Source organism: Toxorhynchites rutilus, chromosome 1, assembly GCF_029784135.1.
Source record: "Toxorhynchites rutilus septentrionalis strain SRP chromosome 1, ASM2978413v1, whole genome shotgun sequence".
In the NCBI taxonomy this organism is placed as follows: Eukaryota; Metazoa; Arthropoda; class Insecta; order Diptera; family Culicidae; genus Toxorhynchites; species Toxorhynchites rutilus.
Window position 1 is genome coordinate 48,677,761 of NC_073744.1, and position 24,161 is coordinate 48,701,921.

Consider the following 24,161-nt stretch of genomic DNA (forward strand, 5'->3'; position numbering starts at 1 on the left):
CTTTATCATATGCAACAACTTTGTCGAAGACAGTTTTTGTCTAGATAATAACTGTCGAGCTCTAGATGCTAATTTCCACTCCTGGACCATGGTGCACTGATGATTGTTGCGTGGACCAAGTTATTCTAAAATAACGCTCAAAGATGGTCAAATTGAGGGCCCTGAGTTTTGAAATCACGATCGATCGCTTAGTAAACGAACTCGTAACTAATGTGGCTACGAAGACCCCCAATCAACACTAAGCATTGACCATCTTCAGAATAAGTTTTCTTTTAAGTTCCAAACAACCGGTGCTTCGCTAATAAAAATATTATTGTTTTCAATTTTTTTCCCAACAACGAAACTCGGTTCATGCGACGACCGTGACAGTGTACTTCGCTAACCGAGTGGCCTCTATTATGCTGTTTGATTACATGAAACGACTAGTTCGTGCGGTTCAAGTTTGGATTCCAATTCGTCAATTTTACAACCGTCGTAAAACCGCATCATTAAACATGTATAAGAAAGAATCAAAGGACTGTCGATAAATAAAAACATAAACTTGTTGTACAATAACAATAATAACCAAACCATTCAATTTATTCTCCGGGCTAATAGAATCATACCTCCGAACTGTGCATAATTACACCTGATAACAGGGTTTTCCCTGCTCCAGATCAGGAAACGTTCATTACAGATCAGACAACCGTTTAATGCTCGCCTTCAGCAGAACTTCCGTTTCCGGTTCGAACGTAGATTTAATGCACTCGTTGGAGTAGAGCACGCCACTCCTGGTGTTGCTGATATCCTGAAAGCGGATGACAATCATGCATTCGAGAAGGTGTGACCGAAAGTTTAAAAAAAAAAATCATGCTTACGTTCCACGACTTGCCTTCCATCGAGTGAATCTCCGAGCGAGAAATTAGCTCCTTCCCGAGTATCTGATGCAATCCAGCCTTCCGTATCACCACTTCCAGCGCATAGTTCCGGCAGTCCTCCTCGCTTCCCTGTCCCAGTGCCGAGATGAAAATATCCCCGACAGAGCTACAGAGCCGCAATGAGAAAATGGACAATGGTGAATGGGTGATTCGTTACGTACATTTCGAGTTGTAATTATCGCATAAATCAAACACGCCTAATCACTTCGCTGCTATCAGACATACAAATCTGGCACAGCTAAGGGGATTGCCGGCCACTAATTTATTATGCTTACCTCGGATCTGAGATTAATTTCAGCCAAAATTTATGACCATCGAGAATCAACACCAGGCAAGCGTTGTCAACAGGTGTCCTTGGCGGGAGCAAAATTTCTGCCGTTGCAGTCCCAAATGAGATGATTGGCGTACGGTGATGGTCGGTTACGTGCCGGTCCAGGTCGGAAGCTGTAAATCAAGGCAGATGTGAGCGCAGCGTTGCATTTGCGGGCGGCATCGTAATTGGCGTGAAACGGCTCTCGGGCGAGATTATTTACGACGAAATTGGTGTAATGTATTAAATCATATTAGAAGATGAAATGTAATCATTGAATCGAGCTCCAGATTTTACTCGATAACTTCATGTCACTAGGAGCGATATTCCCTCATGGGAAGGGGTTTAACTAACGAATTTCATGCTATTTGATTCTATTAACGCAATCATTCATGTTGACGGTTTTGTTTTGGTGTAGTACAAACTTTTTTCACACTTAACCCATTAGTGCCCAGCGTATGAAATTTAATACGCAAAAATGTTCGTTTTTGAAAAATTGTTTTTGATGAAACTAAAGTGTTAAGCGCCTTTCAAATGACACCACATGACAATTTAAGAGCGTTTTTTGTATCAGGGTAATTTTATCTGTCATTTTTGTTATTTTGTTGTGTATTGAAGCTTGCAAAGTTCGAGTTTGATGGAGTCGCAAAAGTAAACATAAATTTATCAAAGTTGTACCTCTTAAAGGATTCTAAATTGCTAAGATCTGTGACACAACACTACAACACTACTATATTAGCTTCTCGATAATCCGGAGGAGCTGTACAATTATCTGATTGATTTGGATGAAGATGCTTTCGAAAATCTAGTGTCAACAAATGATATTGACTTTGTCATCGTGCTCCCAAGCGGTGGAGACAGCGATGTGGATGCTGGAGATAGTGACTCGGAGGACGGTCCTTCCAGTTTTAGCAAACAAGTGAATGTCGAGAGCAACATTTAACGAGGCCAATCACAAGAATGCTCCTCGGGCAGCAGCAAGAAAATGACATTAAATTCGGATGCAGATGCAGCCGTTGTTCTTGAAGGACACTCACCTGATCTTAGTGATCTCTGCTCGAAACATAAATGTTCTGCCGTTCAAATGATCCATTACCTATTTGACGCAGATTTCGTCGGACTAATCACCACAGAGACAAATAAGTACGCACTGCTAAAAGGAGATACAAGATTTCGTGTGACCGTTCCGGCAATGTACAAATTTCTAGGAATTGTGCTCGTTTTCGGATACGTAAAAGTACCAAGTAAGCGGTTCTACTGGGAAGCAAAAGAAAATACGTACAATATGCTGATTGCCAACGCTATGCCAAGGAATAAATTTGAAATTTGAAATCATGAAATATCTTTATTTCAACGACAATTTACTTAATAATGGGTCCGACAAATTGTTCAAGGGTCGCCCTTTGATTGAACATGCGAATGACAAGTTTCTGAAAATGAGACAGCCATTGGGAAAACATTTCTCTACCGACGAAGCTAGGGAGCTTTACTACTGCAGGAACTCTATGAAGCAATTCATCCGAGGAAAGCCAATTCGTTTTGGCTACAAGTTTTGATGCCTTTGTACTCATGACGGATATCTCATTAAGTTTATCCCGTATGAAGGTAGAACACATGTTTAGATTTATATGCATTTTATAATGTTTTATTGATATACTATGTAGGAAAAACTGATCGTGACCCTGGAGAACCATTGAGATCGAAGGTTGTGTCCAATTTGAGCAAAGATATTGTTGCTGAAGAAAGTTACGTGTACATAGATAATTTTTTACCAATTTGGCCCTTCTTGAAGATTTTGGCAAGAGGGACATAAATATCATTGGAACCATCCGTAACAACCGCATTGAAAAGGTGCCGTTGGAATCCATGAAAAATCAAGCTCGTGGATCATATGACATTGTGCGTGATACTGGAACAAACATCAGTATTGTTCGTTGGAATGACAATAATGTTGTCAATATGGCTACAAATGTCAAAAACGACAACATTGTACGTTAAGATACATTAAGGCTGAGGAAAAAAGGATCAATATTCCAACCCCATCTTTGCAAAATGTACAACAAAAGAATGGGTGGAGTTGATCTCTTCGACGCTCAACGAGGGCAATACCACTGCACCATCCGTAATAAGAAGTGATACTGGCCCTTTTTCCGATTTGTGCTGAACGGTGAGGTTGTCAATCTTTGACATATCTACAGAAAGAATCGCGGAAATGGACCTTTGATTAATTTCGTCAGAGCTATCTGTGAAGGACTTCTAAGTGACATAAATCCAGCTAGGATCGAGTTCATGCAGATCAAGCATAAACACTCGAAGTCATCGGAAGTTAGGTTTGACGGAATAAATCATTTCACTAATACGAATCCAACTGGTAATACCATACTCATACACCATACTCAGTGATACTAAATCCGATACACTGCCGTTCTACGCTTAACTGTAACTGCAATCCCTATGAACCGTGGGACAATTATGCGTAGAACGGCAGTACACGAAAGTGCTAATAAACCATGAAAATGGTTGTCGATCAATGAGGTACATATAGAGGTGGAGCAGTAGGCGAAGTATATCTGTATTGGCAAGCAAAATATCGTGTCGTAATTATTTGCATTCAATATGAAATTTATATGGAAGATACAAAACAATGTTGAAAGTACTCACGGTTGCATGATAATTTGAGCCAAAATTCTCATGAAATTATTCAACTGTTGGTTTTTTAACAAATAACAATTGTATCGTGGCTTATTTCGATTATTTATATGTTAAAAAGGTCTAGAGATCTGTCGTATGCTTAGTTCTCGAAAGCAGTAACATTTTCGGCGAAATTTTAAATAATTGGCGATTATTATCTCACATCATACACACCGACACTGAGAGCCTTCGATACATCCACTTAATAACGTAAAAATGATGAAAATTCGTTTGTTTCTATGAACGTGGGGGAGTGAAAATGGCACATGGAAATATCACTATTATCGGTTTTTTTTCCGACGTGATTTCACAAATGTTCACTGCACGCTATCACATTAGCCTTATATTCAGCGGAAACACTAATAAAATTTACGTTTTTAATTGATAAACTACTTCCTGAAAATAGCATTTTCACATGGATGCGGTGAGCAATCAAAGATAAACACAACGACTGACGTCACTATTTGAGGAATAGTTATGGCAGCGCATGCTATGTCGCTCGAAACTCTACCATCTTCATTACCTTTTTTCCAGTACATTGGTTGTCGATCAAGTTCTTGTACACCTAGGCAGTAATTGGTTAATCTGATTGAATTTTTGTACAGAATGCGGCAGAAAATAATTGAAAATATTTAAACTTTCATATTGGGATAATTTGTGTAACTAATGACTTATTTCCGTTGACAGTGTATTTGTTTACAGAGATGCCAGGTTTGAAGACATGTCTTCATTTTGAAGATCACCGTGAAGACATTCCGAAGTCATTATGGAGTAAGGATAGTGGGGGTAATGTGGTCACTTGGGGTAAAATGGTCACCTGATTGTTTGGTAGAATAACTATTGACACCGTATTAATAGTCATCTTATGTTTGAAAAATTTCATGATTTTTGAGACACCCTGTACTACAGTGGAGCTGTCGCATGTCAAAATATAAGTAAAACAAAAAAACGCTCTCTCGGTAGTCATTCGGCCGTAGTTTTGCGTATTTAAGGAATTTCTAGTGAAATTTAGTTTATTTGACCTGATATTTGCGACAAACCAACAGTTTTGACGACTGTTCACATATTCTAGGGGAGGTAAACAGATATTTTGTTCAATTTCAGCGATTATTTCGCATATTTCGCATTTCGTTGTTTGGGGGGCAAAGTGGTCAGTGGAGGATTACTACTGACAATGTTCTGTTTTCAAAAGCTGATATACCTTATCACCTTCTGCTCCTAAAGGGGTCCTCTTTGTGGTTTTGACCCAGGAAAAATATGCCACCCCACCCAAAACCAAGCCTCATTTTGAAAAACGTTACGTGTTTCCTACTACGTTTTTGTACGTATGAGAAAATTTCAACTACGACTCTAGGTGAATAGGCCTAGCTCATTTCATACATGTACCCACTATTTCAATATTGATTTAAACAAATTTGGCCAAAAACACGCATTAATCTATCTCTTCTAGCGTGATATATGCGAGTGACCACTTTGCCCCCCACTACTTTACCTCCTCACTAAAAAAATGTTCTATTTTTCAACCTTTTTTCTATTAATGAAAAATGTACTATTTTAAGTTTTCATAATAAACACCGCTTACTATCTTGAACTACAAAAAGTTGAGCTACAATATTCTTCGAAGAACGGGAATTTTAGTGGTATGTGGACACAGAAAATGGGCATGTTCCTTAGGGTGACCGCATTCTCCCCAGTTCCCCTATGTGAAGACCTTTCAGTATGACAGTGTATGTGGATTCTTGGGAGATATTATTTTCATAAAATTCGTACTATTGACCGAAAATATCGTCAAACAAAGAAAGGCTTTTGTCTCAGTGTCATTGAATTGCTTTTTTATCAGGGTCACTTTCTCAATTTTGTTCTTAGTAATTAGAGACGAATGAATTGCAAAGTTTTAAGCTTCTTAAAAACATCAAATGGAATGGAACCTTACTGCCGTTCTACGCATAGTTTTCCCATGTTACATTTTGACGATTTTCACTTTTCTTCATAAAACGTTGTTTTTATGCATAATCTTACGGAAAAACACAAAAAAACATATAGTTTATTCCCTACTTTTAAAAAAACAACATCAAGTTCAGTTGTCCCATGTTGATATTCTATTCAAAACTGTTCCACCATGTATTTTTTGTAGATCCATATCGAAGAAGTCGGTTCAAGTACAAGAATTTCATGTCACACTTTCAGCAGGCCTAATGCGCTCTTTTCTGGTTTTGAAGAACGAACTAATTCTCAAACAAATAAGAAAAGGTTTAACAAAACACGTGTACTGCCGTGATCTCGAAAAGTGACGCAAGCGCCAAAATTAACATTTTACTTTTTATGTTATAGATCGATAAAGAATACCAAATCCTTTTAAACGACTGCGAAGTTTTATAGAAATGTTGAAAAATGATCCCGTAAAAGCTTGAAAACGGAATGGCGTAAGCACCATTTCCACTGTGATGTGGCGCAAGCGCCATTTCCCTTATAATGTGACGTAATTTGAAACTGATGCGATGTGATTTTTAATCCGTTCTGATGGCATAGAATGAACGAGAAGGGACAACAAATTTCAAATAACAACATCAATCAAGGGACAAAGCATCTTGACGATGTTCACTTACGTCGCTTGCTCAATGTCTTTTTCGGATGAATTGCAGCTGAGAGTTGATCGAAGGGTAAAAGGGTAAAAGGTTGATCGAAGGGTAAAATCTCCATAGAAACGCTTCTTATAACAAAACTCAGAACATCCTCGCGTAAACTGTATGTGCTTTACATCGGATAATTTCAGACGGCATTATCTTAATCAAGACGGATGTTTTCAATTGCATTTAGGATTGGAAAAGAAGGTGCTGTCCATAGTTGTTACAATCGGGTTCTCAACTACATTAGCCCGCTCGACACATGCTACAAAGACGGAAAATGTGTAGAACTCTTCTTCCTGATGCTACCTCATGCTTCGCTCTACGGTGGCATGTTGTACAAAATATTTGGAAACAGATTTTCCCATACTTTGATGGATGAACGCCAATCGGTTGTGGAAACAGCGATTAAAATTTGCTGTTTCCACAACAAACTGGCGTTGGTAAAATAGCTTAAATAAAACTGCATTTTTTCAAAAATCGAGCCGATGGCAATGTTTTTCCATCAATTGTACCCAATTTGTACAGATCAGATTTTCGTAATGTACGCGTATGCTAATTATACATGTAATTTTGCGAAAAGTCTCGTACTGAAAATTTCTCCCTCTGGCGCTTGCATCACTTTGCGAGATTACGGCAGTGTACACCTTGTTAGCGAATGCCTAATAACAATGAGATTTATATTCTGCGAAGGTGTTGCAGATCACTCATTTCTTCATAAAACGATGTTTCTATGCATAATCTTTCGAAAAAACACAAAAAAAGATTGTTTGTTACCAGTATATTAAAAAACAACATTCACAGTTCAATTGTCCCATGTTGATATTCTAGGCATAACAGTCCCACCATGAATTTTTAAACCCGTAATCAAGCTTAATTGATTCAGTGAGGGGGCCTCATCACATTTCATTCAACAATAGTATAGTGCTTATAAAAAACCCGGTGTATTGCTAAATTGAAATGCTTAAAGCTTTTGGTAGACAACTATGCGAGAAAACTTTGATTGCGTTTTTCTCAGTTGCTGATTTTGGAACATGGGACAACTATGCGTAGAACGGCAGCTTAGTAATCAATCAAATCTTTTGTCTAGGTGTCATTCACTCGCCTTATTTCACGACCGCTTCACAAATCGAAGGTTATCTGGTTACATACTCCTTCAGTAATTAGTTTTATGGATATGGTTTGAGTTATATTAAAAAAATCAAAGCTGAAATAAATAAATCGGGTTATTTATAAAAAAAATTGACAAATTCGTCCCGCCCAAAATTTATTTTTTGTTATCAACACCTCCAAACATTCACGTTTTCTTATTTACGATCATGGGTCCAATCGCAGAACTGTTCATTGATTCATCTTCTAATTCCAATTTACTTTTAATACAAAATTTCCTATGACTTCTACCAAAACTCGTTATTATAATATCAGATTAATTTCAGACACCATTCTCGTTCAAGATTATTCAACCACCTGCAAATAATATGTTTCTCCGCTACATCGAATAAATGTTTGATACAGAAAATATGATAGAAGAAAGACAGCCCTAAATCGTACAACTCCTCTCTCGAGTTTTGCTCTTATCAATACATTCGGCGATACATTTTCATTTATATAGATAGAAGACGATATAGGAGTGCGTCTATCACATTATAATTCATTTCAACTTTCGAACAAAAATGAATTACGTTGGCGCAAACATCAAATGAACTAACAACGCTATGTTATTATAGAAAATATGGGAATTGAATTTTCCCATTTCCCTTCAGAGTTTTTCGAAAATTTTCAATTGTCATGTTTGGTTGAAATATGTTTAATACAATCAAAAAATCAAAGCTGAAATAAATAAATCTCATACATCTCATACCATCATAGACACATTTCTCGTACCCAAAAACCCTCACATGCCAAATTTGGTTCCGTTTGCTTGATTGATTCTCGAGTTATGCGAGTGTCAAACCTCTATAGAAACATTTATTGCTCCTCATATTATTATTATTCATTGATTCTCGAGTTCGGCAGCATCCCCTTTGAGGGAGGAGGGAGGTGTGTCAAACCACCATAGAAACATTCATCGATCCCTAAAAATTTTTTATGCCAAGTTTGATTCCATTTGCTTGATTAGTTCCCGTTATTCAGCCCCACTCCCCTTCGGAGAGAGGGGAGGAATTATTGCTCCCTAAATGCTCCACATGCCAAATTTGGTTCCGTTTGCTAGATTAGTTCTTGAGTTATGCAGAAATGTATGCTTCATTTGTATGGCAGTTTCTCCACCCCTTACAGAGGGAGGAGTGTCTATACACCATAGAAACGATACGTACTCTCTAAAACCTTCACATTCCAAATTTGGCTCCATTTGCTTGAATAGTTTTCGAGTTATGCAGAAATTTATGTTTCATTTGTATGACAGCCCTCCCCCCTTGGAGAGTAGGGAAGTGTGTCTGTCCACCATAGAAACATTTATTGCACCCTAAAGCCTTCACATGCCAAATTTGGGTTCGTTTGTTTGATTAATTCTCGAGTTATGAAAAAATTTGTGTTTCATTTGTATGGCTGCCACCCACAAAAGTAAAAAAAGAACAATAATTGTTGAGTGGCTTGATAACAACAAAGAGGTCGATTCCGAACCAATCATCTTTCACATCGGATCAGCCACTGGTTGGTTGCCTGATGATTATAAACAAACATGCTTTTCAAACCCATTTTACAGATTTGCCAATAGAACTCTAAAAAACTACTTCTATACAATGTACTTACGGAGAAACAAATTCCATTATCAGGGAAGCTTATGTTTCCATTTATCATTTCTACGAACATATGCATTGATTGATGTCAAAAATTCTCAGAGACAAATGTTTTGCTTTTCTTTTCAAATGTTACGAAAATGGTGCTTTTTAAATTTATTTTTAGTTATTTATCTATTTACCCTCAATAAACTGTATGAAGAAAACGACGAGAAATGTTAGCTTCAACTTCTAGTTGGATTTTATCTACATCATTTATCAACCATACTCAAACAACAACAAAATGCAATTTTTCTGAGTTTTGCTTTATACAGGGTTTTCCATTTCGGACTTCCGAAAATATACAACCCTGCGCTGACAACCGTTTGACATAGCTGTCAACCAAAGCGTCATATCGTTAGTTGAATGTCTGCCATTCTACAATATGGATCGTTTTAGAATCGCACAACGTGTTAATTTTGTTAAATTATACTATAAAAATGATGAAAAACCGGCAAATGTTTTTCGAGCATTACGGACGGATTTTGGTCGTCATGGACGGCCTACAGAGCACACAATCGCTAATGTAGTGCGTAAATTCGAACAAACTGGATCCGTAGCGGATATTGTGAAACCTGTGCATCATCGTAATGTGCGTTCGGCCGAAAATATTGCTGCTGTTGCTGCCAGTGTGGAGGATGACCCGAATGTTTCGATTCCACGGCGTGCTCAGCAATTGGGCTTGTCAAACACATCATTGTGGCGAATTTTGCATTTGGACTTGCACCTACATCCATATAAAGTCCAACTGGTACAAAAATTAGAGCGTGGTGACCATGGAATGCGTCGGGCATACGTCGATTGGGTGAACGAATAACAGCAGCAAAATGCTGAATTTTCGCATCAAATTTTCTTCAGCGATGAGGCACATTTCGAGCTCGGTGGCTATGTGAACACCCAAAATTTCCGTATATGGGGCTCAGAAAATCCACACGTGATTGTTGAGAGGCCATTGCATCCGCCAAAAGTCACTGTATGGTGCGCATTATGGTCTGGTGGAGTCATCGGGCCGTATTTCTTTGAAAATGAGGACGGCGAGACGGTAACTGTGAATGGTGAGCGCTATGGCCGCATGTTAACCGATTTTTTTTTGCCACAAATTGAAGATATGGATACGGATGACATGTGGTTTCAGCAGGACGACGCCACGTGCCACACAACACGACCGAACATGGCCATATTGCGAACGAAATTTGAGGGACGCATAATTTCGCGTTTTGGTGATGCCAATTGGCCGTCCAGATCATGCGATTTGAACCCGCTAGACTTTTTTTGTGGGGTTATGCGAGAGACCGTGTCTATGCCAACTCTCCGCAAACTCTTGAACTCATTCGTGAAGTTATGACCGAGATACCGGCCCATATGTGCCGAAAAGTCATCGAAAATTACCTGTTCCAGATCAAGGTGTGCGAGGAAGCCCTAGGTGGACATTTGAATGATGTTGTATTTCACACATAATGGCATAAACCAAACTTTAATTTGAATAAAAGTTTCATCGAAATTCGAATTCTAAGTGTGTTTTATTTCAATTTACTTTCGGAATTTAAAGTTGGAAAACCCTGTACTTCGATATACAGGGTCTTTCAGATTAAACGCTCACGCAACAAATAACTTCTACAAAAGTGAACCGATTTTTATTTAAAAAAAACCAAAATAAAGCTTATTTTAGGACATTTTTGATGTGACACAACTCTAATATAACGACTTCGATGCTGTTGAAAATCCGAGTTATTTCTTCTTCAAGTTCCTCCAATCTTTGTGGCTTATAAACATAGCAACGGTCCTTCACGTACCCCCAGAGGAAGTAATCGACGACGAGAAATGTTAAAATTCTTACCATAAGAGGACAAAGTTTCATTAAGGCTTCGGCTGCTCGAGTAATACGCTTTCACTAAAAATACATGTTCTTGTGAATTGTACATCTTGATACTTAAACCATGCCATTATACTGAACGAGTAGCCGAATATTATCGCCCCGAAGTAGGGAACGCAGTGTTACCATCGACGGAGTGAATTTTTTTTATAAGTAGCTATTCGATTTTTTTGCGCGAACATTTAATCTGGAAGACCCTTTAATATACAATTCGATACCACGTACAATTTCGAAGTTGAAATGTACAATATATCGAAGTTTTCCCGTACTGTAGATAAGCCTTTTACGAGTCATACCGTTCGGGTAAGAGATAGTGAAAGTCTGTGTCGAAAGTCGTCTATGGACTGTACTCTCTGTGTCAGAGATACTCGATTATTGCGGGCAAGAACTTTTGAAACAAAGGAATGAAATATAACGGAAAAATAGGCCCTATCAAGTTAAACGAATCGACCATCGCAATCACTATCACGACGAGCAACAACTCGTATTTTGTGAATCGAGAGAATCTTAACGAGTCGAGTTCCTGCTCGAACATCATACGTTGCAAATTGCACATATTGTATGTGTTCCTAAAATTGTTTCCCAGAGCCAAAAAAAAACTAACTCTCTAAATGTATACAATGTATACAAACTAAAAAGCTCGAAAAATTATGACAGTTGCACAGACAGCTTTCACTCGGTCAATGCTACCGATGCACTCGATATTTTTTATATAAAAAATCGCTCGATATTTTTTATATAAAAAATAGAGCTCACGAGAAAATAAAATATCGACTCGAATTATATAATAGCGGTCTGACTCACAGCTTTGTGCACTTGGCAGTGCTGTCGCTATCTACTCGTTTTCGGGAAGCAGGTTTCTCCTTTTGATGAAAACAATCAAAAAAACGGAATAGTACAAGAAACTTCTCGCGTCCTTGTATCGCGTTATGGAGGAAAAATCAAGCACTCACCATTGATCCTATCGCTGCAATATTGTCCGCAAGGACAGCAGAACGTCGCCGGTTGAAGATGAACATTCGGAGGAACCGTTATATGGATACCGTTTTCCGGTATACTGCTTAAACTCTCCGCCGAAACGTTACAGGAAAGCGAGGATGTCGGTCTACGGGTGTTAAGGCTACTGCAGGATATCGTCAACTCAGGGGCCAATCTGTTCGCCGATGTACACCGAGGGACAGATACTGTGTTGTCACGCCTAAAAAGAAAGAATTAATTCGGTTTGCGGAGAAAAAGACATGTGTCAATAATTGTTTCCTCACTTAAATATTTCACTGGATGACAGCGAGAGTGATTTCCCCTTCAATCCTTGCAAATCATCACCCATATCACACACTTGCTTCCTACTTAGATTGTCCACCGAGGATGCTTTCCCCATAATTCTCGCCAGGAATTTGTGTGTATGCGAGTGAATCTGTTTCGCAGCTGGGGCTTGGACCTCACAATCTAAGGCACCGCATCTGTTTTTTCTCGCACATTTAGCACCAAACAATTTCTCCCTCAACTTTCCATCGTTGCCCTCGGTAAGGTTAAAAGCCTCGGTAATCGATTGGAAGACCTGCTCAGCTAGCAGAGACCTGCCGAGAGTGTACTTTTCGCGACATACCGCGCATTTTTCCGATCGTATTCGACAACGCGAGCACACCAAATGTCCATTTTGGCACTGGAACACCGGCGGCGGAATGGTTTCGAGACACACGGGACACTCCAGAGCGGCCACAATTGTCTGCATGCTGGCCGAAAGTCTCTCAAGGTTGATGGGCATTGGGCCGCAACACAGCGATTCCGGATTACAAGTCGGCTCCATACCGGTACTCCACAGCAGCAGCGTCACAACATCCGATTTGTTCCGAACAACGTTCGCCACCTCGGCGATGCGCATTCCAAGGACATCCTCATTGTTAACCTGTGACGAATGTAACAATTTATGGCGGTATTTTTCTCGTGTGCAGAAATTATTAATCAAAATTTAGCAGCATCTCGACAAACATACCTCCAACACACAGTCACCGGCCTTCAACCCGGTCACCTCGGCCGGCGAGTCTTCGTCTACTCCACTGACCTAATGTAGCATTGAGGATTGAGATGAAGAGAGAGGAAAAAAGTGTTTCAATAAACAACGCGACAAAAACATGAAACTATGTCTTAAATGGAAGAAAAAGAAGGAAGCACAGACGAAAAAAAAGTTTGTTCAAAATCTGGTTTGGTGCCGAAAACTCCGATTGAGTCATAAACTTGCTGTGTTATTCATTGTTTACGAGAGAAGATATGTCCGAAACTGGAAGCCGATCGAAGGAATAACGAAACGATTGTGTGGGAGTTACCAGCGTTAAGTGTCACCATTTGCGTGCGTGTTGCACTTTCATGTCACCTTCAACGCAGATATCACGCGACTATTCATGATCAAGGATATGTGAATGCCACCGGATGAGAGTATTTGTATCTTGCATTCGGGTTCAATGCCTGTATGAAAACTAGTTCTCGCTGGATAACTGTTTGGGGTTCAGCAGTTTTTGCTGGAAATGCGATGTTCTGTCTTGCATTCTACTAAAGGATGGTTGAACGGATTTTGTACGAACCATCTTCTACTCAATTGAATTGAGATGATGATTTTCAATCACTCAGAGCTAAAAATCAGGACACATGACACAGCTAGGATTATGATCAAACCATTTTTTTTTAGATATAAATGAATTAAAAACATGTTGTATGTGATTTGCACATCAAGAGTTCAAATACGTAAACTAGTTTATTTATTGGGTATGCAACCTAATGCGTTTTGACAATTCAATGATTTTGTTGTAAAAGAAGCGTTCATCGTTTGAAGCCGAGTCTTTAACACCAGAATCATCACTTTAAAATCTTCCAAATAATTTCCTACAAAATCTATCCAATGGTACAGAGTCATCGTAAACTTCCAGGAGCATTCGATGCGCTTCATCTGCATTTTTATTCCAATGGAAACAGAAAATCCAAACATGGTGCTTATTTGCAACGAAACTCGACAATTTCAACGCAGTAAAGATTGAACTCGTTGTGCAAAATGCAAAAAACTTGTAAACAACACTTGGTTGACAGATGTCGACACTTCACGATTCAGCAAAAATCAGCTGTCACCTTAGACTAGCAACATGAGACATCTTGTGGAGACGGAACGAATCAGGATGCACACCCATATTCCTCGGACGATCCAAGTGGTAAAAATACACCATAGATGACGGTCTTTATCTTTGTACGAGCACAGGAGATTTTTTGTGATTTTTGAGCCATCAAACATCATGCGCAATAGTTCCGGAATGCAATGCATAGATTTGAAGCTGTTATGATGTATCTGCAGCTCGAGTCTTCTGAGCGGCTGGCTTTGATTTTTGTACGACATAGATCAGCACGAATTCTGAAATGGAAGCTAAGTGAATATTCCTGCAATGATTTGGCGTTATGCTTCTATGCTTCTCAGATTAACCTGTAATCATTTATTGTTGATTTCAAACTTATGTTTCAACAATATGACAATATGTACATATCGTTTTTAAGCCACCGACTCGTATGAATCACACTTTTTTTTGTCCCTTTTATTATTTTAGGCTCATTGGCATTTTAGCTGTAACAGAGCCGAATTTTAATCGTGTACATGTCACATATTTATCATATCTATAATGAGCACATTACACAGTTGCCATTTTTCAGCGTTAGAGTATTCCCTTCTATACCATTCCATATAGTACACATTTACACAGTAGCAGCCATTTAGGCGTAAGAGTTTTCTATCTGTTCTTCCATTATCTAGTTAGACCGGACAGCGGAGACAGTTGATTGATCATTGTTGAGTTATTTATAGAACAGCAGCCCGATGTGTCTTGCAGAGCAGAGCAGTTGTATGGATGAATCGATCATATTTCGACCGTGGATCGATATCCATCACTGATGATTGTTGCGTGGACGTAGTTATTCTGTAACAACACAAAGATGGTCAATGAGGGCCCTGAGTTTCGAACTCACGATCGATCGCTTACTAAGCGAACGCGCAACCAATGTGGCTACGGAGGCCCCCTATGAATCACACTTGCAGCATTTAGTCTCATAATCATTACGTCCTTCTGTGAAACAATTATATCCGGCGCAATTCATCGGTAAAACAAATACTCTTTAAACGCTTACAAAGTTTCACCAATAAAAAAGTTTTTACTCAAAAGCAAAACACAATGAACAAAATAATGATTCACCAACAAATTGAAAATTTCTTGTGGGAATCTGGACAAATGCAAGAATATGAAAAACAAGCCAGGACACCCCAAATAGCATTAGCATTAGCATTGAGCAAGTTGCACAATATCGTAGGTGATACGAATTCAGAACTGTTATGTTAAAAACTAGCCTCCATCCGTTGCTGATGATTAGTAATATCTCTTAGATGAAGACATGTTTTCTCCAACAGTTAAGAATTGTCCTGGCTACGTCCTTGCAACTGCTAGGAAAGGGAAGGAATGTTAGTTCTACATTTACTTAACCCTCTATCGCCCAATTTTTTTATTCATCTAAAAAAACCTACTCCACTTTTATCTCGAATTTCCGATTTTCAACATAAAATACTCCTAGCAGAAAGCTGCCAGCATGAAAACAATTTGTATGTGTGATAAATGAAAATAGTCACAAGATGTTCTAGTGAGGGTGAACATTGAAAATAATGTCTGAATAATTTGAAAACAGATTCCGCGTCTAAAGGCGGGCTTGGGCTATAGAGGGTTAAGAGAGATGCAGAGAACTCTACGACCTCTCATATATGTCACGGAAATTCAGGGATGTGTTAGTAGGGAAGGTAAACCGTAGGATACACTCAGCCGGTGTTACTGGCATAGCAACAAGCCAGGACACCCCAAATAGATCACAAAATCAGGACTTGTCCTGCTAAATTAGAACGAATGGTATACTTAACCTTGCGTCAAGAAGGTAAGAATTCCCCCTTGATCTGCACCGTGAGGGACGCGAGATAGCAAAACCACTCGCTTTATTGTGGAATTTATTTTACTTTCGAGTTCTTATTTCATACTCGAATCGATAACGGAAAAGGACTCGACTTCAAATCGCATCTTATGACAACTATAGTCACACCATTCGCCTTCGGGAATGCTGTGACTCGAGCCATCACTCCTTATTAAAAAAAATAGTTTTCGATCATTACGGTGAATTATTCCGTTAATTCCGTATAAACAGAAGAGGTAGATTCAATTCGTATTGAAGCTTATTCCGATAATGTTGGATACAATAACGATCAATGGTCATTCCAATCACCGGCAACATTCAAACTAATTTCGATTGTGTCTAGTTATTTACCAATAGATATTCTTATCATTTCCAAAATTTCGCACAGGGGTTTGAAAAAGCGTGGCCTTTCTCCCGAGAAACGAAAAAGGGGTATGTACAAAGGGGCACCTTCCCCATCCTATTAACCGTAGAATAAGAAAAATTGTAAATATGCTCTAGAACTAAATCAAGTCCATCAAGTATCCTATCAATTATTGGACGAATACTCGAGGATACGGCAAAAGTTGATTTGCACCCACACCTCCGCCAGAAAAGGAATCAATCATATTTTTCCAATTTATCCATATAAATTCGATTCATTCTGCACCCCCAAAATCGGGTATCCAGGGGCGGTCTACTCGTCTCGACGTTTTATGTATTTTTAAGTCATTTGGCATCGAAAACCTCTTCAGCTAAGATTTGGCACAGGACATTTTTTTTTTGGGCCAATAAACAAAATGTACATGGTCGGTTCTTCAAATTCGATAATTATTTTTTTTCATACCTCCATTACCACTCAGAAGTCCCAGAAGGAAAAATTTATTTTCGCGATGACACCAGATCAAGTCGATTTTTTTTTTCGATTTTTCTAATTTCATTTTTTGAAGAAATGGTCCCCTTTTCATTAATCGCGATTACTGTTATAATTATTCGATGTATTCATATTTTGATTATTCATTATTCTATAAAAAATTATATGATCAAAATTGCAGATATTCGATTATTTAAAATTATCCAACGGTTAACCGACGACTTTACGCATAACCGGTTTCTTGCTTGCATTTATTTTGTTCGCCCTAAAGTATATTTAAATAACCTCAAGGTATGCAACATTCCTCGATGCATTTTAGTGAGTTGTTGATATTCCGTGTTAGCGTTTATTATATTTAATGAAAATTTTACGGCAAAAAATACAAATATGATAATTATTTTGCAAGTGGTTTGTGCGGTGGTTGGTATCAGGTTGTCTCGATTCAAATACATAGCAGTGAGACATATGCTTTCTATATATGTTTAAAGTTTGCGTAATGAAACGCAGTATACCCGAAAATTTTATGTGCGTTGCTCTCAAACGAGCATTTAATCGACTCATTTCATTTCATTTATTCATTCATAGATACTTGCAGAGTAAGGACTTCTCCTTTTTAAATTCTGCAATTGGATTCAATACGACCACATCTTAAATTTTGGATCCGAAATCAATGAACAACTATTTTCCTATTCTAATTTCTAATTTCTTCCTTCTAGCCAATCTATACATTCACGATTGAACCGTCCGCGTGATCGAATGATTTTAATTTCAGCTGGTAGCTGGTTCCACAGAATAATTGCTCGCACGAAGAATGAGTCTCTAAAATGAGAGGTATTTACTTGTGGCAGAACAAAATTTTGGGTTCGCGTGCCTCTAAAAGAAGTAAGCTTTTCAGAAAGATAAAGGGGACCATGATGTACTATTCTAAACAGAAAGATGATGTATCGCATTTTAAGAAATTTATGAAAAGAACATCCCAATAGCTGATGGTGAAGATGAGAAACTCGAGAAAACGTACTAATTCCGAATATCCATCTAACACACCCATTTAGGGCAATCCTCAATCTCTCGATAGCAGCTACAGAAGCATTCGATGTTAATTCCAAGCCATAAGTGAAGTAGGGTAGTAGGAGAGATTTAAATAATCGTATTTTAACCGTGGCAGATAACATACTTGCAGTAAGCCTCAAGTGGCGCAGGCCAGCATAGATTTTGGAGCACTGTGTATTCATATTAGCATCCCACTCCAAATCATACTGAACAATAACTCCCAGGTTGGAAGCTTTGTCAACATATTCTAGAACTTCATTATTGAGAAGAATATTTGGCAATGAATGTGGTCTCTGCCGTCTACTTATAAACATAACTTTCGTTTTGGAAGTATTAATAGGGAGTAGGTTACGTTCTGACCACCGACAGATATTCTCAAGATCAGAATTAATTAACCGAGCCATTTCATCGACCGCGCTATCGAGGGAGCAAAAATAAAGCTGAACATCATCAGCAAAAATGTGGATCATACAATATTTGAGAATTGTGGGCAAATCATTAATGAATAGTGAGAAAAGTAATGGCCCAATCACTGACCCTTGTGGTACACCTGACATTATGTTGACCGAATTTGATAGAGTTCCTTGGGATTCAACTACTTGGGTGCGCTGACAAAGATATGACCCAATAAGATAAACTGCTCCCCGGGAAAAGCTGTACTGATCTGAGAGTTTTTTCAATAATTTGACATGGGACACTCTATCAAAAGCTTTTGAAAAGTTAATGAGAAGTAGAAAGGCTACGCCTTTTTTGTCTACAAATTCATTTATGTCACCAAGAACCTTCAACAAAGCTGATGCTGTACTATGTCCAGCTCTAAAACCTGATTGATACGGAGTAAACAGGTTGAATGTGTTGATAAACTCCTGCATTTGGTGTTTGGCAATTTTTTCGAAAGCTTTGGACAACGAAGAAAGTATGCTAATTGGACGCAGGTTGTTTAATGCAGTTTTTCTTGGTTTTTTTGGTATCGGAATTATCCTAGACGCTTTCCACGCTCGAGGAAATTTAGAAGTCGAAAAAACTAGGTTGAACACGAATGTAATTGGAATGATAACGTAGGGTAGAATCAATTTGATGAATTTCAAAGGGATGCCGTCAAGACCAACAGCGTTCGAAGTAATAGATTCAATTGCTTTTGCAACCTCTGATTCACTACATGCAAGAAATCTAAAACCATTCGGATTTTCTGGAGGTAGTGGTGGTAGCTCTAGGTCACACGTAAAGTTTTCGCTGAAAAAATTGTTGATTTCATCGCCAGAGTAAGTTATCTTTGATTGATTACCAGCAGGTTTAGACACATTGAGTTGCTTAAGTCTCGTCCACATTTCTACAACGGTGCTAATCGTATGTCTAACTAGCCCCGCTGTTGTGTGACCAACTAGCTCCTCAATATATAAAAAAGAATACTCATGAAAATTAATTTAAAAAAAATCGATTTCCATTAACATTTAAAACAAATGCATACAATAAACTTTTGTTTAACATTAGAACATTTCATGATCTATAACCATTTTTAGAACAAATTTTATAAGTGAATGATTTTTGGCAAAATCGACACCATGTTCGTATTTTTTACCCTACTTAATAAAAAGTTTTTCCAATTTTCTTATTTTATTACATCAGCAATACACTATTTTTCTTCCATAGATCATTGATTTTTTGTACGCTCAGAATTCAAGATATCGTCACTGACCAACTTACCCCTGTGACCAACTAGCCCCACCCTACGCTACCTGCTTGAAAGTCCATCTTATTCAAGGTATGTCGCTAGTTGTCATCGAAAGTACTCCAAATAGTGTGCTCGCTCTGGCCAACCTCAGTTCCCTTTTCGCTACTGCGTTGACTTTTGTTTTCGGTACAGAACGCATCTTCAGAACATGCGAGAAGCAAGCATAGTGTAGAGCAGAATCAAATCAGAAGAGAAATATCAAATAGGATGACGTACGTAGTCGGTTTTCTTACCGTGGAGATTGTACGAATTGTTGATTTTATGCGATATCTAATAGATAACGGTAGTGGGAGAACAACTATTTAATCGCCTGGAGTCGCACTGTGTGTAGTACGAGAAGAATGTCGCGATGCATACTGAGTGCGTGTATTGTTCTCGCGAGAACAAGAAAGAATCATGAATCAACCATCATCAGCTACGTCTACAAAACAACGCAAACGGCTCGCTGATAAATCGTTAGTGTCTTATTTGTGATTTTTTTTAATCGATTATTTCATTTTCGTGATTTCAATTATTGTTTCCGGCTTAAAACCAAAGCATTTTTCAGCGTTGAGAGTTGTGTTCATCGGTGGAAAACTTAAGATGAAAAGTTTTGTCGATGCTATTGCTATCGCCGCTGCCGCCGCCACACAATGGATTCGTTTTCTGTTGCCGTTTTGCGTCCTCTGAGATATTTCGCTCTGCGTTGGAGTTGTAATTCTGCTAAGAGATACAGAAAAACTGCATGCATAACACAAGAACGATCGATGAACGATTCTATGGTGGTTAGACACTCCTCCTCCCTCTCTAAGGGGAGGCTGCCATACAAATGAAACACAAATTTCTGCATAACTCGAGAACTAATCAAGCAAATCGAGCCAAATTTGGCATGTCGAGGTTTCTAACGTGAATCAACAAGTGGGATGATAAGAGCAAAACTCGAGGAAGGAATCGTCCGATTTAGGGCTGTTTTTATTCTATCATATTTTCTGTATCAAACATTTATTCCATGTTAACGGAAAAGTTGTTAGAAAATCTTGAACGAGAATTATGGCTGAAAATAATCCCCTTGGAAGTACACGAAATCAGATTGGGTGACGACCCTATGAAAAAATTGACAATGCAAATTTCCGCTGATAATAGCGAGACCCGAAATTCCAAACGAAGTGGTTTCACACGCTCGAGTGCTTGGGTCAGCGATTAAGACCCTCCTCGATGCAATAAAATGCGCCACAATGTAGGGAACATTACGAGTTCCAAGAAAACGCGACAATTAAAAACAAGTATAATGTTCGGCAGCGATAAGATCGAGAATACCATATCGATGCACGACGTCGCATCATATTCCATAGACGGGGCATTCATCGTGGCGATGGTGATCGCCATCATTTACTACCATTGGAGGAGAAACACGAAACGACTGCGCGAACTGGAAGGGGCGCAGCGGAGGATCCGACTCGATAGTGTGAATGCTGTATAATCAAAATAATGCGAACGCTGTATAATCAAACGCACATTTTGTGCTGACATGGAGAAACAAGAAACACCCAAGTGACCTAAGCAATGTAAAATTTAAGGAAATACAGTTCAGTCTAAAACCGACCGTGAAGGAGTTAGTACTTAGTCCGAAAGCCGTGTTGGGCCACTATGGCCCAATACTAACATCTTAATTTTAACGAACAACATTTGGTGACCCCGACGTGATCGCACTTCGAGCGATCACGGACTCGCGAAAGTAATCGATTCTGATAAGTGAAGTGACATTCTCTCCGCGCGCGAAAAAGTGATGCCATTGCATGGCTGTATAATCGGAAAGTGAAGTGACATTGTCTCAGCGCACGGAAGATGTTGCGCCATTAAGTGGCTGAAACCAAGAAAATGAATCTCCCATTCGCGGGAAGTATGGTGTGCCACTGCGTGGCTAAAAATTAACAAAGTGAACTTCCTACTCGCGGGAAGTATGCTGCGCCACTGCATAGTTATTACAATGCGCCACTGTGTGGCTGAAAATTGACAACGTGAATTTCCCATTCGCGGGAATCATAACATGACACTGCGTGACTGTGTGATCAATAAGTAAACTTCGCCCGTGAGCGAAGCACGGTGTGCAACTGCGTGGAAGATGTGTGATAAACACGAATTATTGTGACTGATGTGAAAAATTTGTAAAGATGAATTCTCGACATTCCAACGACCTACTGTATTCCATGTGCTACATGTATATGAGGGATACGGAGGAGAATTTGAAACAGGACCCGCGTCGTACGCGGGAAGAAGCTGCAGCGATAAAACTGATAATATCGCACATGTTCAACTTGGCGGCAGGAGCCGCGGTTATAAACAGATACGAAAGCAGATTTACCACTGAACTAAATAGATCGGCCGAAGCCATAGCCGACTATTTAGACTGGAGCATAATCAATGACCCAGCTAAGTATTTGAGTCAATCAAACAAGTAAAGCGGTTAGTAATTATCAAATCAAATAAACATGACGACAAACGAGGACGATGCCGTTGAAAGCTGGAAAAAGCAGCTAACGGCACTGGAGCAAAGCATTGCTCCGATTATCAAAGACGCATGCAAATTAGCAGAAGACGACGACGAAGTCGAAACATTACTAGTGCAACAAGAAGTACTAACAAGCTTGTACGATCAAGCTTGTGCAGTGATACTGAAAATTGAGGGCCAAACGGGGCCCTCCAAGAGACGGGATGCTCTCCTCCCCGCATATATCAAGTCCAGAGCCAGTTTGGCAAAGAGAATACGGCATGCGCAATCACAGACGAATGAACCGAGTCAGGATGAAGGTTCAAGGCAAGTACTGGATCAAACAATGATCACCGGCAATAGCAAGGCCGATTATTTACCCCGATTGGAGCTCCCGAAGTTCCGTGGGTCAGCCACCGAGTGGCTATCGTTTAAAGCCCGCTTTGAGAAGCGGATTGCGACCCTAAACGAGGATGCAAGCAAATACGCTTTCCTGGCGAAATGTTTAGAATACGAGCCCGCTCGTAACTCCTGCGAAGCACTCGAGAATTCAGGAGTGCCTTTCACTGAAGCCTGGGCCAAACTGGAAGCAAGATTCTACAAGAAACGAATCGCATATGAAGGTTACTTTTACACTCTGCTGAAAATTAAAAGGATACATAAGGCATCGCAAAGAGCGATACTAGGACTGATCGACGCTGTCGATACACTATTGTCCGCCACTCGACAAATAGCAAATGAACAACCTGGCGAACCAGATTGCATCGCCAATGGGTTACTAATATGCTTAGTGAAAGAACGATTGGATGAATCAACACTTTCTAAGATTGAAGAAAAGTTGGACCTCCAGCGCATTTATGTTTGGAGCGAATTCAAAATAGAATTAGAGCGGCTGGCTAACCAGATGACTTGCAAAGTGGCTGCCGAAACGGCACACTCTAGTCATCGACCCCAGCCGAAAGTCGTAGCAGCAATCGAAGGCAAAGCTGCGACCACCAAAGACAAAAGGGAAGCACAGCGGTGCTACGTTTGTCACAATGAAGGACACACAGCATTTACGTGTCCTAAATTCACGAAAATGAGCATCCCAGAACGATGGGAAACTATCAAAGCAGGGAGGCACTGCTTTAATTGCCTCATACCTGGGCACTCAACGAAGGAGTGCAAATCACAACGGAAATGCCAAATATGCAGCACGAAGCATCATACACTACTTCATCGTGGAGACTCTCCCAAGGGGGACGAGATCCAACAATTGCATCCCGAGAAGGATGTCAATCAAGCACAAGCAAGTTCAACGAAATGACTAGCTCAGGAAGAATACGTCTTTCTGGGCACAGCCATAATTCATGTTAAGGGTGAGCAGAAATGGCACCCTCTTCGATGTCTACTTGATTCAGGGAGTCAAGTAGAAACAATCACAGAAAAGGCTGCTCGAAGCCTAGGAATTCCGCAACACTCGGTAAACGTAACCATTAAAGGAGTTAGCGGACAAGCACATGTTAAAAGGGGTATCAAAACTGTGATAGCCTCTCACGCAAGCAACTACAATGAAAGTTTAGAATTGATCATAGTGCCAAAGATATTGGACGATCAACCAAGCACAGCTATTGATGAAAAGGGTATACGGATACCAGAACAATTGCACCTTGCCGATCCCCAGTTTTACAGATCGAATGAAATCGACATTCTCCTCGGAGCGAGAATATTTTTCAAAATTCTAATGCCAGGCCGGCTTAGCGTAGCCAACGGTCTTACGTATCAAGAGTCCAGCTTGGGCTGGATTGCATGTGGGACGCTACGTCACAGCAGCCCATCAACCACTGTATTGTCTGCTACAAGGTGTAGCAGAAATGAATTCGAATTCCCACAGGACGAAATGGCCAA

The 24,161-nt window shown here is 39.5% G+C and overlaps 1 protein-coding gene across 1 annotated transcript in view; it reads right to left on the minus strand.

Moving 5' to 3' along the window:
* Positions 1-561: 561 nt before the first annotated feature.
* LOC129762014 (uncharacterized) overlaps positions 562-24,161 on the minus strand; it is a 31,695-nt gene continuing 8,095 nt past the window's right edge. The window contains exons 2-7 of the mRNA XM_055759951.1: positions 13,186-13,254; positions 12,455-13,098; positions 12,146-12,390; positions 1,193-1,361; positions 858-1,023; positions 562-787 (exon numbers count right to left, since the gene is read on the minus strand). Coding sequence (XP_055615926.1) covers positions 671-787; positions 858-1,023; positions 1,193-1,361; positions 12,146-12,390; positions 12,455-13,098; positions 13,186-13,254 — 1,410 coding nt within the window. The 3' untranslated portion in view covers positions 562-670. The remainder of the gene's footprint in view (positions 788-857; positions 1,024-1,192; positions 1,362-12,145; positions 12,391-12,454; positions 13,099-13,185; positions 13,255-24,161) is intronic.